General features: G+C 40.1%; 2 protein-coding genes across 3 annotated transcripts in view; one reads left to right on the forward strand and one right to left on the reverse strand.

Moving 5' to 3' along the window:
• LOC137983370 (UDP-glucuronic acid decarboxylase 1-like) overlaps nucleotides 1–10907 on the forward strand; it is a 21374-nt gene extending 10467 nt beyond the window's left edge. Inside the window, exons 11-20 of the mRNA XM_068830583.1 lie at nucleotides 524–583; nucleotides 1576–1583; nucleotides 2057–2170; nucleotides 3482–3548; nucleotides 4275–4327; nucleotides 5594–5637; nucleotides 5736–5796; nucleotides 6040–6097; nucleotides 7129–7232; nucleotides 8936–10907. Coding sequence (XP_068686684.1) covers nucleotides 524–583; nucleotides 1576–1583; nucleotides 2057–2170; nucleotides 3482–3548; nucleotides 4275–4327; nucleotides 5594–5637; nucleotides 5736–5796; nucleotides 6040–6097; nucleotides 7129–7232; nucleotides 8936–9025 — 659 coding nt within the window. The 3' untranslated portion in view covers nucleotides 9026–10907. The remainder of the gene's footprint in view (nucleotides 1–523; nucleotides 584–1575; nucleotides 1584–2056; nucleotides 2171–3481; nucleotides 3549–4274; nucleotides 4328–5593; nucleotides 5638–5735; nucleotides 5797–6039; nucleotides 6098–7128; nucleotides 7233–8935) is intronic.
• Nucleotides 10908–11335: 428 nt separating this feature from the next.
• The window catches only part of LOC137983369 (serine/threonine-protein kinase PAK 3-like), a 31608-nt gene continuing 24547 nt past the window's right edge, over nucleotides 11336–18396 (reverse strand). For both annotated transcript variants that reach the window (XM_068830581.1, XM_068830582.1), the window contains 6 exons: nucleotides 17479–17571; nucleotides 16431–16530; nucleotides 14217–14332; nucleotides 13495–13575; nucleotides 12303–12440; nucleotides 11336–12046 (listed from right to left, as the gene is read on the reverse strand). In XM_068830581.1, coding sequence (XP_068686682.1) covers nucleotides 11960–12046; nucleotides 12303–12440; nucleotides 13495–13575; nucleotides 14217–14332; nucleotides 16431–16530; nucleotides 17479–17571 — 615 coding nt within the window. In that variant the 3' untranslated portion in view covers nucleotides 11336–11959. The remainder of the gene's footprint in view (nucleotides 12047–12302; nucleotides 12441–13494; nucleotides 13576–14216; nucleotides 14333–16430; nucleotides 16531–17478; nucleotides 17572–18396) is intronic.

The raw sequence follows: 18396 nt of genomic DNA on the forward strand, positions 1-18396 counted from the left end.
TAAAATAACTGAGGAGAAAGCGCTGCCATTTTATTTCATCCGCCAATGGTTAGACTTTCAAGTCTTCTCGGATAAGGACTATAAACCGTAGGCCCCGTCTCACAAATGTCTTCCATGTTCATAAGTTTCGTGTGGCACACTATTCGAGAAGAGTAGGAGATGAAGTTCCCTGTGTTGTGGCTGTCCTTTGTGAGTGTATGGGTGGGTGGGTATAGCAGGTCCACATAGCTAAGTAGCTGCTAAAACTTCAACATGCTCAAACAAATAAAGCGAGTTTACCATCACCTGTCGGGGAATTGAACCCGAGACTGATTGGTGGGGTATTGCTCTTAAGAAAATGTTTTGAAGGCCAATTAGCACAATGACAAGAAAATGAAAAAACAGCGGCACCATCAGTGCGTCTCTCCTTTTTGGCTTTTGTTTATCATTGCAGTGAAATTGCTCAGTAAATTTATTCTTTCTCCCCGAAATGTCCACTAACTGACAAGAAAGTAATAATGTTATTTACATTCCTCTTTTCAAGGGCTCGCCAAGAGGGTTCATGCTCGGCTCTTATTGGCTTCCACATCAGAAGTCTATGGAGGTAAGTTGTTCCTCGTAAAGAAAAATAGGCAGTTGATAGCGAGAAGGTATCGCATCGATAGAGGATATTTTGAGGATATATACCCGATAGGTGGTATCGCGATACTCGAGAGGATATCGTATAGCATCACGTTTAATTAAAGTTTGCCCTTTGCCAATAACGGAAGAAAAAGCTTCTTTCTTGTCTCCTAGCCATAGGTGCAAAGAGCGCGCAAAGTCAGAATCAGAAACTTTTCATGCTGATCAGCCTTCTGCTTCCCGTTAGCCGTTTCACGTAAACAGAATATGCTAAAGCTCGTTTTACTCTTGGTAAAAAATCTGGCACGGCATGCGTGGTTTAAGTCTTTATAATGAAACGACAACGGCTACATCAACGGTAACACCACAAAGCAGTAATATTATAAGTTAAACAAGGAAAATAATGATATTTCTGCACACAAGTGCCGTGCGCATTTTACATTTCTTTGCAGTACTTCTCAAAACAAAACGTGAACTAATTGAATTTGTGGTTTTGACGAAAACGTGAGCATGCAATGTCGAAACGCAACCAAACAATGCGTTTCGTAGTTATTATCGCCGTTTAAAGCGGTTTTCAATTGAGTGTCGGAAGTAATTTAGCGAATTACTTTGGTTTTGCATTATTTCACTCAGTGATTGGTTCAAAGTTCTCGTGCCACTTTTTCAACCAATCAGAAGTGAATCCAAAACCAATTGTGGCTCGCGCGTGCTCATTTTCCCGCGCTTTGTGTCGGTTGTGTGTAACTACTTCGAGTTTTGATTGGTTTACTGGATTGTCTCCTTCCTTTTTGATTCGCCAAAGTAATTACTTTGATTTTGGTTTTACGACACTCGATTGAAACTCGCTCTAATTCTTCCACAAGTAATAAGAAATATCCCAAGATAGAAACTCGGCCATGTGTTTTGCTCTGGCCAGTGTGACACTGTCTTTGTTTGGGTTTTAATTAATATCCTTTCCTCCTCTTTGGATTGCAGATCCCGAGGTAAGTGTGTTTTTCACTGTCCCATGAGTTACAGCGCCGCAGTTGTCTGTAGAAACTCTCCCATTGTCTGATTGAAGGTAAAAGAAAGGGAAGTAAAGAGCCTTTATTAGTTGTATTGAACATTTGTGGGGCTGTGTACAGGAGGAAATAATCCTAATATAGTAACTACGTCAAGAAAACCAAATATAAATTATCATTGGAGGAACGAGTCTTTGGCTAAGAGTATTACACAACGCGTACACTGATCTTACCGGTAGTTTGAGTAGTCTCTTTTTTTTTCTTTTTTATCAGCTGGAAGAAAGAAGTGATGTTCTTCGGATTTAAGTAATTCTTTCGTAGGAATGGAGGTTCCCTTAAAGGTCGCTATTTACAAGGCATGGTGAAGTTGACTTCACCACATTCAAACCAGCCCCTCCTTTGCCTTAATTTAAGTCCTACTTTTTTAGCTCTTTTACTGAACATGTTTTATACAGGAACATCCTCAGAGGGAAGAGTATTGGGGCCATGTCAATCCCATTGGACCACGAGCCTGTTACGATGAAGGCAAACGTGTTGCCGAGACCATGTGTTATGCATACTCCAAACAGGTGTGGAAAATGTCTTGCATGTTCGGGATGCACCGTCATTTGTAAAACGAAAATAGAGCGGTTTTCAGTTAAGCGGCAAAAAGGAAGAAATTTTGCGCATTACTAAGTATCGCAATTAGCTGCAAAATCTGGCTCCCCATTGTCAGTCAATCAAGGGGTAGAAGCAATTTTCGTGTTTTCCTGAGCTTACAGCCGGAAGTATGTCTTGGTTTGAGCTATGATCGCATCATTTAATTGTACACACCTGTTATGATTGCTACAAGACATAACCTTGGCTTTGGTTGTACAGATTTCAATTCAATTAGGATGAAGTAAGTTCGGAGAATAAGATGAGGGATGAATTAAGTGATTGCTCTTTTTGTTATTTTTATGATTATTGTAGTATATGAAGCAAGCGAGAACGTCATCATGAATTTGACCAATAATAAGTTAAGACGGTGACAGATCTTTTTGCCTAGACTTCCCATAATTAAAATGGTATAAAACTGTCCTCGGACTCTGGAGTTTTCCTCGTGAAGATGATTCTCTCCACGTGTTGCAAACATAATTTGTCGTTCAAGTGTTTTATGTCGAAAACGGTCTTTTCATCATCATCATCATATCTTTATTTACCCTCGGATTTTAGAGTAGCTTGATGTAGCCAGTATCTGCGAGCATTTACCCTCCCAACCACGATACAGAGAACAGACCACAACACCGGGAACTATATGCCCTACTCTTTGTGACAAGTGTGTGGGTTCTTTTACTTCCCACAGGATTACGAACATTGAAGGGTTGTAAGACGGGGGCCTACGGTTTATCGTCCTTATCCGAGTGGACTAGAGATTCTAACCATTTGCAGATGTAATTACAAAGGCAACGCTTTCTCCTCAGTCATTTAAAGACCCCTGAATGTTGATCCGACCGGAGTCGAACTCACCACCTCCCGCATGGCAACCGTTGCTCAACCAACTGGGTAACCGGTGCGCTGTTGAAATGAAAGGATTTAACTCACGATCAAACCAGTGAGAGTCATGGATCTTTTCCTCAATTGACGTCACAACTGGTTCCGTTACAGTTTAAAAAGCCCGGAAAAAGAGCGATGCCAAACAGTCCAAAGAGACTTGAAAACAGTGAAATATGTGTTATACACTCGGAGAAATTAATCTTAACGTTGAAAAATATCCGAGGTTAGATCCTTTTAACTGAAATTTGCCCATATCTGGATTCATGAGATCAATTAGTCGGTGTGGCCTGCCTTCTGGCTACCGCATCGAATTCGTTGGGTAGCAGTTGTGTAAAAAGTAGTTAAATTTTTTTCAATTGTTACAGGAACACGTTGAGGTGCGCGTGGCCAGGATATTCAACACTTTTGGACCCAGGATGCACATGAATGATGGTAAGGGATCTTAGATTACTGGACTGCTGTGTCTAAACGAATGTCAGACAATTGGCCCCAATAATTGTTTCTTCTTTATCTAGTAGTGAGATTTTGAACCAAGTTTACGGCAACCTATGTCTGCTTGGAATCTCTTTCCTTTGGCAGTTTCAAGAACTAAGTGAAAAGTTCTTGATTTTGGTCTCTTGGCTTTAGCTTTGAGTAATTTCTTACTGTAAAAGAGAGAGGTGCTAGAATAAGAGAAATGTCGTGGCTTTATGACAAGCAGTCATTGTAGTTTTGAGTTTAACCGTTTTGATCCTAGTGATTGCAGCACTAAAATCAATCCATGTAAACTATGATCCTGATAGACGCTTTTACCACGTTGTCCTGCTTTATTAGAGAGAGAGGTGTTCATGTTTACAAATGTCATCTGAGTAAAAATTTCGAAAATTCCAAGATTATCTTCATGCGTTTAGCTCTTCCAAGCGAATCACATTGACTTGTTTCGCGTCAAATTTTTAAAATGAACATTCAAAGGAGAAACTGGTGGACGGTCATTCCGGCATTTTGGAAAGTTCAAAATTTCGGAATTCCATTCTAATAAAATTCTTTACCAAACGATTCCCGATCAAGGCTTGCTCGGAATTTCCGGCCCAAAAAAAAAAAAGTCCCCTCACTTTATTGCCATTCAGTAGGCAAGGAACACGTTCAATGTTAACGGTATTTTGTACGTTTGCTCTGCAGGTCGTGTTGTTAGTAATTTCATCATGCAGGCCTTGGAGGGGAAACCATTAACAGTAAGAAAAAGAACCTATCAGTGCTAGTTAGAGTTGCATGTGTAACTGATCTTTATAGAGTAACGTTTCCTCCACGAAATTTTCATGCTTGATATGCCAAAAAGGGCAAAAGAAAGGCCGTGACAGAAGTCCCTAACCCAGAAGTGTCGATTTCTCTCACTTGCCCTCATTGGTCCATCAGTTTACGGTATCATCGTAATTTAGAATACAGCTCCCGCCAAGTAATGGCCAATCAGATTGAGCCTAACGACCGCAACTCTCCTTCACTTATTGATCCGCAATCAAGTAGCCGCACGAGGATTGCATGTGCTAAATGCAAGTTAATCGTGTGCGGAACGCAATGCCGCTACGTTTTGTTCCCGCAAAAATCTACCAGTAGCTGTTCTTCAAATAGACAATACCGTAAACTGATGGGCGTCATTCCATCGCAAATCGAGACCTTCTGTCCGTGGAAGTTCCAGATTTGATTCCTATGCTTTATCACAAGACCTCAAAGCATACCAGAACCAATCCCGCAGGGGGTCGTAGTTTGCCGTATGTTAATCATAGTTTGCCAAATAGAGCGACCGAAGCAACAATGTTATTCAAGGTGGTGGGGTCCGAGAAGTTTGAAAATGCAAAAAGGCAATTCTGAGCTTATTTTTTTTTTCTGGTGATAAAAAGGCTTTCTCTAAAATCCTTTCAAGGTAATTTGATTTGAGCAATATTTCGTGTGATCCAAAGTTATTAATTTGTAGGAGGGGGAAGGGATCCTTCGAGCGTCCCAATTGTTAGGTAACCATAAACTGGGGGTAAATCAAGTCCCATGGAAACTCCGAGTCAAGCTATTTCCCCAAAGAGACCTTTTGGGCAAAGGGGCTTGTGTGTGAATTGTTGTGAATTGTTTGGAAAATAGTCTCCCTTTAAGAAATAAAAGAAACGCAAAGCTTACGATTCCATTTAATACGCTTAGCTTAGAAACTAGCCGTACTACATGTATTTTCGTCTATGCTTGACTCGTGGTCTTTGTTATCCTGGAATGTGCTTACTTCGGGTGATCACACTGAAAATGTAAGGTCTTCTTTCTGTGTGACCTTGCGAGATCTGAGTGAGAGATTACTATAGGAGTTTTCAAGGTGTCAAGGCCCTTGCAAACATATGTTGTATTGTTAGCCATCGTGGGCCAACATTGCCGCAGTTGGAAGTAATAGCGAATTTTCAGGATTTGTTGGTTAATGTTGGCTGAGCAATTAAGAACAAGCCATGTCTTTTCAATTTTATATTCAGGTTTATGGAAGTGGAGAACAAACAAGATCATTCCAGTACATCAGGTCTGGCTTTGAATATAGTAATTTTAAAGCCGAAGCTGACATTAACGACTACACTCGTTTTCAAGCTTGCGGGTTTCTAAAGTATGTTTATTTTTCAGTGACCTAGTGAATGGCCTCATACTTCTGATGAACAGCAATTTCTCGCAACCCGTCAATATAGTAAGTTTAACATTGAGTTTTATTCAAACAGCTCATAAAAATGAAATTTAGACCAAGTTAAAATCGAGGCACGCTGTCCAGCGGTTCTCTTGTGCTGCGGGGGCACCCTGAGACATTGCAGGGTCACGCGGCATCAACGTTGTAGGTCATTGCGGATCTAGACCGTCTACTGAGTTGCTTGATTATTTCCTTGAAATTTTGAACCGCGCTCTTTTGAAAAAATCTATTGTTGAATTGTTTTAGGGAAACCCAGGAGAATACACGATAATGCAGTTCGCAGAAATGATTCGAGATGCCGTTGGTAAGTGGAGGAGCATTCTAATATCAAGAGCTTAATATTGGAAACCTCGATCCCAGGCTCTTTCTCTCTCTCTCTTCTTTGTCAGGGTCGTAACGAGGTATATTTTTTCGTAACTGATCCCATATTTTTACCCAAATTTTGATCCCTGATGATTCCAAAAATGACGAGAATCTTGATCCCTGAACCTGCAAAAATTTGATCCCTGATCCCTCATTCCATGAAAAATATTGCTGATCCCGATCCCACGTGTTGTGATTCCAGATCCCAGGGCTGTGATCCCTGATCCCGGCCCTTTTCAGGCCTTTGATCCCTGATCCCATATACCTCGTTACGACCCTGCTTTGTAGTCCAGATTAAGACGAGAAGAAAGAAAAAAAGAAGAGAAGAAAGAAAAAAAGAAGGGACTTGTATTTGTGCTTGGTGATAGATCGAATTTTGTTCATAATGAGCGATTGCGGGTTTGCATCGGTAATCAGGATTATTGTCGAAAAAGAGGCTGCTACTGGCCCTAAAACATACAATATATTGTCACATAGAAGTGCTCCTTACACGAAGGGTTATGAATTTTTAAAGCTTACATGGCAGTCAGAAATAATCTAATCATGCGAACTTATGTGAAGTACGTACATAACCGGCTGCCATTCGTGTATATCTGTATTAAGAGCAACAAAACAACGAAAAAGCGATACAAATTGATGAAGGCCTTGAGAGTTCGAGTTGATGGTTGTGAAAATCGATATTCATTTAGTCCATGAAGGTTCTTGACAAATATTTGAAAAAACATCGAACTTTTTTCTTGCTTTTATCGCCCCCCTGATGAAGACACGAGTTAGGAGTATCGAAACTTGTGGCCATTGAACCGTAACTTTGAAAGTTGCATTTATTTAACCTTACACCAAATTAGCATCAAACTATCATCCATGTATGACTGGTCAAGCTATTTGCAGCGTGAACCTTAACGTACGAAAGTGGTATTCCACTCCTTCAATTTTAGTGCAGAAAAGCTAATCATTTAACTCTTCAATTAATAGGAGGAAAGACTCCAATTTTGAATCTTAAAAAGATGCAAGATGATCCTCAAAGACGCAAACCAGACATAACTCGAGCAAGGACAATTCTCGGCTGGGAACCGAAGGTAAAAGCAATTCTGATTTCGTTTCAGGCAACCCATTGTTTCAATTGAAATAATTAGCAAAAGTGCACGAGACAGGTCAGTCTGTGTATCAGTCCGCGTTAAATCAGCTTGTAACGTATCGCGCGCGCGACCGTTCGTGAGCCGCCAAACAGTTGGTCAATCTCAGTCACTTCTTTGCTCCGTCTTTCATCAAGCCAGTCTTTTCGTCGATCAGTTAGTCGGTCGATCGCTAGTTATTCAGTCAGCTAGTAAGTGAGCCAGTTAGCCTATCTCTCGCTTGTGCCAGTTAAACGATCACAGTAGAGAGCTGCTAAAATAGGTAAGATATCTGTTTACATCTTTGTGTTATCCAAATATGCCAGCCACCAGAACAAATGAAAGTAGAGTGAAATCAATTCATATTGTGCCCTGGTTGGCACGTAATAAAACTAAAGGTGAAGCTAACGGTGGTATCTTCTCTACTTGGAAGCTTGAGAAAGAGCGACCACAACCGCTATGAGATCCGTCGTCATTTTACGAAGATTCCAAATTGTTCAGTCAGGATGTAAATTGTATAGCAAACTATTCAAGAGTTTAACTTGTAAAAATGGCGAGGAAGTTGAAGAGAAAGTGTAAAGTAATCTTCGGATGATCGCGGTCTCCACAACTTTAAATTCGGTCATTTAACGTCGTAGTTGGAGAGAGAATGGTGAAGAATTTGATCAAAATGTACGTGAAGAGCGATTGTTTTTGGACATTAAACCTCTTTCTTTCTGCCGTTCTCGTTATTAGAGTACGATCACTGTCCTCAAAAAAGATTAGGTGGAGCAACCTGTTGTTTTCACCCTGCCAAAACTGAATTACGCGGTGCCATCTTGTTGGGACCACTTTCGCGCTAAATTTTCGTCTAGACAGTGACGTTCCCCTTTTATATTATCTGGATTGCCATATTGCTTTCCTCTCACTTTGAGGTCTCAGTGTGGTGCGTACAAGATGGCCGCCGCGATTTTGTTGTGCTTTACTCCAAACAATGGTTGGCAAGAGTGAGCATGCGCACAAAAAGAACTTTCCTGATCGTACTCCGACGGCAACGGCTGCGAAAACGTAACATAAGGCTGTTTTTTTCTTAAACAAGAGACGCAGCGGAAGCGCTAGCAACATGCGCAAATGGAGTGGCATCTTGATGATAATTACTTTACGAATTAACGACAAGTTAATATGCGCCTGTGTATGTGGCTTGTGTGCGTCGCTAATCGCTCGTGAAAGTGGACATTCGGGTCCTTTTGTCTTCCACACTTCCTCAGATTTGGTCACCTAAGATATTTTTAGGAAGAGAACGGCAATCTCTAGAAGTGCGGGGGACGGGGGAGTGCAAAGCCATTATTTATGCTCGAAAGAGGCAGTCGGAAGAGGCAGTCATTGCTTTCGTCTGAAGAAGTCAACAGCCTAGTCCTTTGCTTAAGCCTTTGGTTCCCATGATCTAAAAGTTCATTCTCCTAGCTACTTCAATAGATTTCTTCCTTGGCTGGTCATGGGAGTTTGGTGTTATATCAGGGTCATACCTTTAAGTTGATAATAATCTTTGTTCTCAATACTTTGTCTACCTGACAGTGTATGAAATTGAGTGGTGAGTTGATATCTTGATTAATCCTGAGAGTCGAAGGGTTCATTTGAAATAGTCTTGAGTCGTTTTTCTCCTCCTAATTTTAATTTTTACCCCTTAGGTTCCTTTAAACGTCGGCCTCAACCGAACGATTGAATACTTCAGAAAGGAACTGGACAAATCGAAGACGTCCAAGCTAGTCGACTTATAGCTCCGCTAATGTACAAAATGAAAAAATATTGAGATGTTAAAGTGCATCTAAACTCGAGTATTTTTCACCTACAACATTAGTCTCCCCACCAAAAGACAGCATGTTTTACCATTCTTACCTAAAAAGTTCTCTGTTTATCTGCCGGGTGAGAAGGGCAAAGTTATCAAAACTAGCAGTAATTTGGACCCACGACCGTGATGGGAGAGGCATGGGTCTGTTTTCGATTTTACGTCACAAACTGCTTTCTTTAAGAACTGGAATGCAACGCAGGTTGTGACGTAAAATCGAGAATAAACCCATGCCTCTCACATCACGGTCGTGGTCCAAATGAGTGCTACTATCGATCTCAGACGTTCGTGGACAAGGGCTTTTTTTCAGCCCACTTCACGAACCGTTGATTTCAGTCTGCGGTTAAAAAATTCTGATCACGTGATAGCATTTTTTGCGGCTCTGCAGTTTCGAAAAAAGTGATCTCGTGACGCTATTTTCTGTTGCTCTCCCGAAAGAGAAAAACGCGAAACGATGTTGACGGCGATTAAAACCGGCCGAAGCTATTACGGGTAACCCAGGAAAAGCCTTGTCCGAGGAAATGAGAAGGTGGAAAAATTTTTTCAGGTATTTTCCTTTTCTCGGCCGTGGGAAAAACGAAGGACTAGCGCCACGTAGTCGGTATTTTCACAACCACAGAGTCACAAAAATTGTTATCACGTGATCAGAAGTTTTCAACCGCAGACTGAAATCAACAGTCCGTGAAGTGGGCTGAAAAAAAGCCCTTATCCACGGACGTCTGACATCGATAGTAGCTGAGCCAAGTTTACGTGGCTTGCACGGCACAGAAAAAGCGAAATTCTGGGTAACAATGGTGACATGTTTACTTTGGATACGGAGATTTATTAGGGACGAATGACATTTGAGTATAGGTGCACTTTAAGCTCGAATTGTTCAATAACGAGTGGAAGTACGAATTCTTTTATGAAAACACATTTTTAAATTAATCATTCCAATGGATTTTCATGGGAAGATGTCGCCCGTGGACTCACTTTTACGAGGCGGACTGAAATGATCTTGGGACTGGCTTCAGCACGCTCACGCCAAAGCTCTTGCTCGTCAAGATGAGGGGATGGCTGACAAAAGGCTTAACTTTAATGCTTTAAGGGGAAGAACTCGTCAAAATCTTTATTTCCTTAGATTTAACATTGAGCCAGACATCCAACCTCGAGTGAAATTACCTCACCCTTTCATCTCGTAAAATTTGCAAAGGGTTACGCCTAGCGAAAGAGGCGAGCAAAGAGAGCTTTTGTAAAATAGCACTTAAAACATCCTTTTCACACTAAAGACACTCTCGAAAACTTGAAATCGCGAAGTGTCCAACACCCTCTATTACTTTATTTGCGACTTCTAGTCTGAAGCTTGATATTATTATTGTTGGACAAAATTTTTGAAACACTTTGCAATACATTGCCCTCTCACAATGTTGTTTTACCAAATGGGCTCAGGAACTCGCATGCAAACAACATTGTGAGGGGAGAGTGCGCCGAAGCTTTAGATCTGTATGTTCGTGTACTGTTCCAAGGAATGAATTTTTTTTTGTTATACTGTAGCTTCCTGGACCGTTATTTTTCAAGTGCCTGCCTTAAAAAACCTAGAAAGTGTGAAACGTCTGTAATTCGTTCATAGCCAAGACTTTCCATCCAGCGCTGTAATTGTTGGAACGTTGATTAAGGTGTAGTGCTACCTAATTTCTCCAGCCTTCAAACGCAAATCTACTTGAATTCGTCAACTTCGAAAAAGTTGATAAGGGTTACTGGATGCAAATACTGTGAAAGCTGAACCTTGGCGTTTAGCTATGCTTTTTTAAGGGAACCTTCACTCCAACAGACCGTTTGTATCAGGAATAAATTTGCTTCAAATTTCCCGGGAGACTCCATTTTGAGTAATTAGGTGTGTGCGTATGCCGTACTTGTGTCAGAACAAGAAGGCAATCGTATGACGTCACCGTTATTCAAGATGGCAGCGTCCAGGAGCCGGTTGCTCGAAGCCTGGTTAGTACTAACCGCTGATTAAGAGGTATCAAAACCAACAGGTTTCCATGGTATTTAACGCTGGTTAGCGCTAACCATGCTTCGAGCAACCTGGGCCAGGACACTTGAAGGTGAAACTAAGTGATTCTATTTTTTAACCAAATTTGATCGTTTATTATTTCCTCCGGTTAAAAGTTAAAAGTTTTTCTTTTGTAGGAAGAGCCTATCAGGGGCAAGAAGTTAATCCCCATTTTCGGTATTGGGCCTTAACTATTACCACACAGTAAAACTGATTGTCAATGAACACGACTGGCTTTTAATGACGTAATTGGCAAACACTGCTCTTTTTTTTTTACCGGTAATGTGATTTACTATTACGAGCAGAAATTCCGTAATTACAACCTGCTCTATTAAAAATTTCAAATTACCAGATAATTAGCCTACAGAGTGGGCGTTTTCGAGATCCAAATAAGCTCTGCATAAAAATCCGGTTCAATGACCGAACAAGGAAAGAATACGAAAGCCCCAGTATCGTTTTTAGTGTTTTAGCCTCACGTTCTCCTCTTCCAAGATGGAGGCAATGAATATGTGAAAGCCCTCAAATACACTGAACGTGCTTGCATGCGGGCCACCAGTTAATATCAACGAATAATTTGACTCCTAAGAAGGCACAATTCTGGGTCGATCCCATGAACAAAATTTACAGAATATTATACTTATTGCCAAAAAATGAACTAAGATTAATTTTTTTTAATATCACTATACATGCTTGAAAAGCAACAAACAAAAGCTTTTAAAAGCATCTGTCAAGAAAATTAACCAATAAAAATAACATTTGTGTAAAAATAAACTATAAAGAATTTCTGTTCGCTTTTCCATAAAACGAATTTCGGAAACTGATACATATAGTTTATTACGAATTTCTTGAACTGGCCTCCTTAGCAGCCAGAATCAGTGGAACCAAGCTTGCCAACGGTTTTGCCTGCTTTAAAAATGGATGCTGCAAAAAAGAAAGAGAAACAGAAGGATTAAAAACAAGGCGTTTTTTTGCCGTTTTTATCCTGAACGACTCGCCGATGACCTACCTAAGGAAAGTGGAGAGTGACCCCACCACAAACCCCCGCTGCCCCCACCCCCCCCCCCCCCCAAAAAAAAAAAAAATGACACTGAACACTGGCACACTAGACCAACAAATATCACTCCAACAACTCGAAAATGGCCTATGCAGAATCAAAATGAGTTCCTGGTTTTCAAACCTGTAGAAGTTCCCTTGCTCCTGAACGCTTATCAACATCCATTTCCAAAGACTGTGACAGAAAATCCTTAAATACCGGAGATAATTTTTCTGGGTGTGCTAGTTCAGGTGTTCCATTTGTAGCTATCAAATACAAAGCCTAAGATTAAAAGAAAATAAACAAATTGAGGGACATATGCAATGTCAAGTGCAGAAAATTCACATAAATGTGGGTATTTAGTCTTTCATCTACTAAGGGAGGGAAACTAGACAAATCACTGAACGAAAAAGCTCTCAAAACATGGTGAAGGGTACCCAGACAATTTGGCCCGTTGACAATTTGCACAGGACTTTTTATCCTCTTGTGAGCTTAGTTACCAGACCTACAGATAAAAGTGAGGCTAGAGTTGATCTCATTGTGATAGAAACCATTCTGCTTTTCTTATCTAAATTCCAACTAACATAACCATAAGAAAAGCAGGGAAGTCTGTATCTCCAGCCTCACTTACAGGCCAGGTAACTAAGCACATAGGTCTATTAAATCTTAAAGGGGCCATGTCACCTTATTTTATGGTGTTTAGGGGAAATCTTTAGTTTATCACGAGTTTAAAACTCGAAAATGGTAATATGGAATTCCTTTACTGATAAAATTAGACGGCCTTTTTCCAAGCGATTTGCCAAAAACTTGAGAAGCCTCGGGCCGACTTTTTCCAAGATTACCCAAATGCAATCCGTTTCAATCTTGTCCGTTTGTGTCCATCCATGCTTTTCTTTCCTTTTGTTGTACTTCTTTAATGTTGTTCAGCAGTTATTGCAATGTTGCATGTCATGAAATTACATCATTTTGCGTGATGTAACCTCTTTAAACAACGAATTTTTAAGGTTGGCTAACAAGGACTGATTTTCGTGGTTAAGAGTTGACACTGATTCTAAAGATGGTGTAGGTTTAATTTTGGTTTTAGTACTGGCCCCAGTTGTTCAAAGGGTGGATAGTGCTATCCACTGGAGAATGCAATTGATTATCCGCAGGATAGTGATGGTTATCCACTTTTTAAATAACCGAGGCCTTATGTCCAAGAACCAAACAAATTTAAAATTTAAATTCCGCACTATAAGACAAAAAAACAAGGCAAGGGTGATGGCATCCACACACCAAACTGGTCATTGTGTTTGAGGAGAATACCTCTCAAGTAAATAGACTGCCAGCAACTTACTCTGAGTGGATTTTCATTCAGGTAAGGTGGTTCACCTTCAACCATCTCAATTGCCATAATTCCTAAACTCCAGATGTCCACCTGAACAACAAGAATGACAACAGAAAATTATTATTCCACCAATGAAACAAAAAGGTACAAGAGCATAATTATTACTGTGATGTCTGTATTTGACTGTTTTGCAACAGAGCAAATCCAGATCTTAAGTTTCTAACTTTAATTATATCTAATCAATTAGATCTTTCGCTGGCTTTAAGGCTCAGCTTCAACCGGCAGGCATTGCGTGCCGTGGAACAATTTTCATATATGAAAATCCCGTCAAAACTGAAATTCATCCAATAGGATCGTTACGATAACCAATGCAAATTTCCGTAACAAAAACAAACAGTTGAAAGCCTGTCAGTTAAAGGTGTGCCTTTAATAAAGAACCATTTGCATGTACAGGGTATAATTTATTTCATTCAATGATAAATAACAAGAACTATATTAATGGTGAAGGGAAGGGGGGTGATACGTGGTTTTCAAACCATCTCCACATGCATGCCTATGATGTCTTGGTACAACATTTAATATTTCCAATGATTGCCACAACTATGAACAACAGCAGTATAGCAACTCAAGATGACCCCTTTTTCCCCCAAAACGATCCCCCGCACAGTAGGTTCTTTTAAGACCTCTTAATAGCAATGAAAAATTATCAATATTCTTACTAAGAAACTTACTTTAGGACCGTACTGCTTCCTTGTTACAACCTCAGGTGCCATCCAATATGGTGTTCCGACCATGGTGGAACGTTTAGACTGTTCTGGTGTTATTTGTGCACAAAAGCCAAAATCAGCTGTGGAAAGGAAATGAAGGGCATGAACAGTGATACGCTGCAATGATTTAATCATTCGTTTCTTCAACTCCCATTAAGTACACACATTACTAAACAGCAACTGACTGGAAAAAAAAACACAGAGACGGGCAATCATTCAGATTATTATTTTAGAAGGAGAGTCATAATCAAAACTACCTTGCCACAGGTAACATGTTGGTCTTGATAAAAATTAACTTAAAAGTACAAGCTGGTCTCAATTTCCCAGAACCTGTTTTAAATACTTTCCATGCATTCACTGCAATTTAACAAGCTACCAACAAGGAAAAACTGGTGTTTGTTTATAGTGCATCAGAATTACTAAGTCTATGCTCTAAACCATCCGTGTTGAGCTTCAAGAAGAACATTTCAGACTCATGTAACATGGGGCCCACTCTAAGGGGTTAACATTAAATTATAAATTTTAATTTTTGCTTTTCCCTCTCCATACTCATCCCCACTTTGTCCAGGATAACACTAGATGACATCCACAGCATTCGCCTTTCCCTCAGCAATGAACTTTCATGAAATGAACTAGTTACTTAGGAATTACTTTGAATATGTAAACAAAGTTTACATTGAGAGACTCAAACCAACACCTGTTGCTTTGCACTACTTCCAATATCCGCTACACTTACTATAGAAGGCTGGCTGTTAGAATTCTCAAATTGAAAAGGTATTTTAGCAGAAGTACAATTGTACTCACAATCACCTCATGGGTAACTGTTTTGAAATCAGAGCTTGGATATAAGTGGCCTGAGTCAATCCAAGCACTATTGGTGTGAACCATTGGTCACATAGGATAATTTTTAGGTTGTCATGGTGTGCCAAACCCTGGTTCACACTCTGCGAACTTTCCACAACCCAGGAAAGATCTATGGCAAAACACCAAAACGTTAGGGAGCTTAAGCACACACGTTTTTGAGATGCGTACAGCAGCTGGAAGATAACATTTTGTGTACCAGGACAGTGGTGTCTCCCAAATTTTTATACTAATCATCTCTAATGGAGAAAAGATACTTGGCAATGTAAATGTGGTTGTGTGAAGGCAAGTTAAAAGGGCAAACAGCTCACTTCCGGTTGGCCGTCTGTGTCTCAAAAACGCGCCTGCTTTAAGTGCCCCAATCCATTTTCGGAATTTCTTTTTTTATATTGAATCCTGATATTTTTATGAGCGCTAAAAGTGAAGGCAGTCTTGACTATTTTTTCACCTCTCGGCCAAAATGTGTCCATATACATGTACACTGTATCAAGCGTGACGTAACAAAAGGACATTGTGCAAGCTCGAGTTGTTGGAATGTCCTTTTCTTACATCACAGCTAAAGAAGTGTCAAATATCTGACACTTCTCATTGGCTTGTTCCTAATGAGTCCACAAGACAATAATTTGTCCAGCGGGGCGAAAGAGGGCAAAAAATTATAAAAATTTCACTAACTTCAAGTGCTTGTAAAAATATCAGGATTGAACATTTTTACAATTTTTTTTAAGAAAATGAGTTTTTGAAAGATATGAAAATCTACCAAAAAAAAAACAAGTTGAAGAGTTAGGGGCACTTAAAGCTCCCTGTTGTCTATCCTCTCAGATCTGATATTCAGCAATTTCCTTTTGTGTACTTAGTCGTGCAAGGCTAGGGAAATATACATTCTGTCAAATGCAGAGAAATGTCACAGGAGGGTCTGATGGATGTTATTAATAATACATTTTTTAATCACCCTTCCTACTGTTTCCTGTTTGGCTTGCATGGATTGCCACCCATGGAAGTGATTCTCTGTCTAGGGGTATCCAAAGCACGAACCTTCACAGAAGGCAATGTACGGCAGTTATTTAAGAGAGGAATAACTGAACATGATTGCATCTAAAACCGTACTAAATATGATGAAATTAACTTGCTGAAAATTACCGTGGTCACTACAAAGGTCCCATTTAGAGCTGCTTTCACTTGCACTGTTCATTAATTAATTAAAATTATGCCAGTTTTTACCCCCTACCATTGCTCCAAAGAGAGACTTAAAGTTTGCCTACTACATAATTTTACGTGATTATATGGACAGGTGTCATCTTACTATTTATCAAGTCTTACTTAGTTTGACTTGACCATCCATTCCGAGAAGAATGTTGTCACTCTTTATATCTCTGTGAATTACTCCATTGCTGTGCAAAAACTCAAGGGCCTGAAGGCACTAATAACACAAAATCAAAATCCAATGTAACTCTCTCTCTCTCTCTCATCCCAACCCCTGCATTGGCAGTTATGCTTACAAAAAAAGTCTGTTACGAGCCTAGGAAGGCCCATCAGGCCGGCACTTATCTCCGCTTTCTGTAGCATGAAGTAACTAGGAGTAATTCCACTCCCCCCTGGATGGGATGCTAGTCCATCGCAGGGTTACGCCCACCATTTTCGCCGGTACCCAAAAACCTGGGTGGGGAGAGGTGCCGTGAGAGTAAAGTGTCTTGCCCAAAAACACAACACAATGCCCCGGCCAGGACCCGAACCCGGACCACTCGATCCGGAATTGAGCATTCTAACCATGAGGCCACCGCGCCTCCCCATTTGAAGAGAACACATTCAGCCCATTATTGCTAATCGTGTCAGTTCCTCTGGTATCAATCATGATGCCAGACGATTTCAGCATTTGGACGCCATCTTGTTCTGGCACAAATACTCTTGATCTCATGTGATAGTGTTACAGGTTACCCAAGGGAAGTCAAGCCATGATGGATGGGATTGATATCTGGATGAGTGACCATATGGCAATACCAAATGTCTCACTGATTCAAAAACAGGAATCGAATGCACCTCAGGCTCACTGATCCTTGATTACTGCTTATTATTAGCCAGTATAAAAACACCATAATACTCTTTGTTTGTCCCTGCAAAAGTTTACTTAAGCATTGTTTCTAGTTTCTCTTGGGATCATTTTAAGTCCCAAGAGAAAATAAAAACAATGCTTATGCAAAATTTTTGAGGGACAAACAAAGAGTATTAAGTTATTAAATTTTTTGATACTGGCCAATTAAAGCAATAACAGTAGATGGCTGCCTAATAGTAATCTCTTACAATCCTCATTGCTATCATCATCTTTGATTAAGCTCCCTAGGGTAACAAAAGCTCCTCTAAAGAATGATACCTCTCTACACACAGATGCAATCTGTCCTTCATCCATGCACGTTTCTGTGACAACATCAGTTAAGGAACCTCCAGCTAAATACTCCATAACAACCTAGAATGGAAAAATATTAATAGTAAGGAACACTGAATAACACATGTGCTGTTCTATTAGTCACTTCAAAGGCACAAAACAATATCCAAAAGGTAAAAGTTGATTTTGCAGGTGCAATACAACTGCAAAAGCAGCAAGGGAAAACCAATCACATATTAACTTCAACCACAGACACAAGCCAATAGGAAATAACAGGTGCTTTTTCGTACCCACTGTTTGCCTTTGTAGCTTTGCCAAGGAAGGAGCTCAATAGAGAGAAACTATTCAGGTTTAAAGGATTCTAGTCAAACCAAAAATTAATTCATTGTGTGCATAATGCACAATTTTCAGTGCAGTCTAAATTTGGGAATATTCCACTGCTGTTTACCATCCAAGTACATCCTCACTACCAAAGCATCTGCACATTGAAAATCGTAATCTCAGCTTTCAAACATTTTCATCCGTTAATCCATTGATTCCTAGGAGTGAGACTTAACAGGTTTTACTCTAATGCCACACAATTTTACTGGTCAAATGGGGGCATCTGAGGTGTCAATAGGTTAATTACACTGTAGGTTGGTTATTTTATTGGTTTCTGGCAATTTTCCTTTAAAAATTTTGTTTAAGTGAGTTGCATCTGGTGTTCCATCACTTAGCTAGTAGGCTGAAAGCCAGGAGTAACTGCAGACCTGGCCACTATTGTGTTCTTGTAGTGGCATGGTTTGAAGAGCCAGGCATATAATATTACAACAGACTTGACTGATTAAAGTGTAATGTGAAGTGCTAGGTTTCTACCCCATATGAACCATATGAGCGTTAGCCCTACTAATGGAAATGGGCCCACAC

The sequence above is a fragment of the Montipora foliosa genome, chromosome 13 (assembly GCF_036669935.1).
Source record: "Montipora foliosa isolate CH-2021 chromosome 13, ASM3666993v2, whole genome shotgun sequence".
NCBI classification, from domain to species: Eukaryota; Metazoa; Cnidaria; class Anthozoa; order Scleractinia; family Acroporidae; genus Montipora; species Montipora foliosa.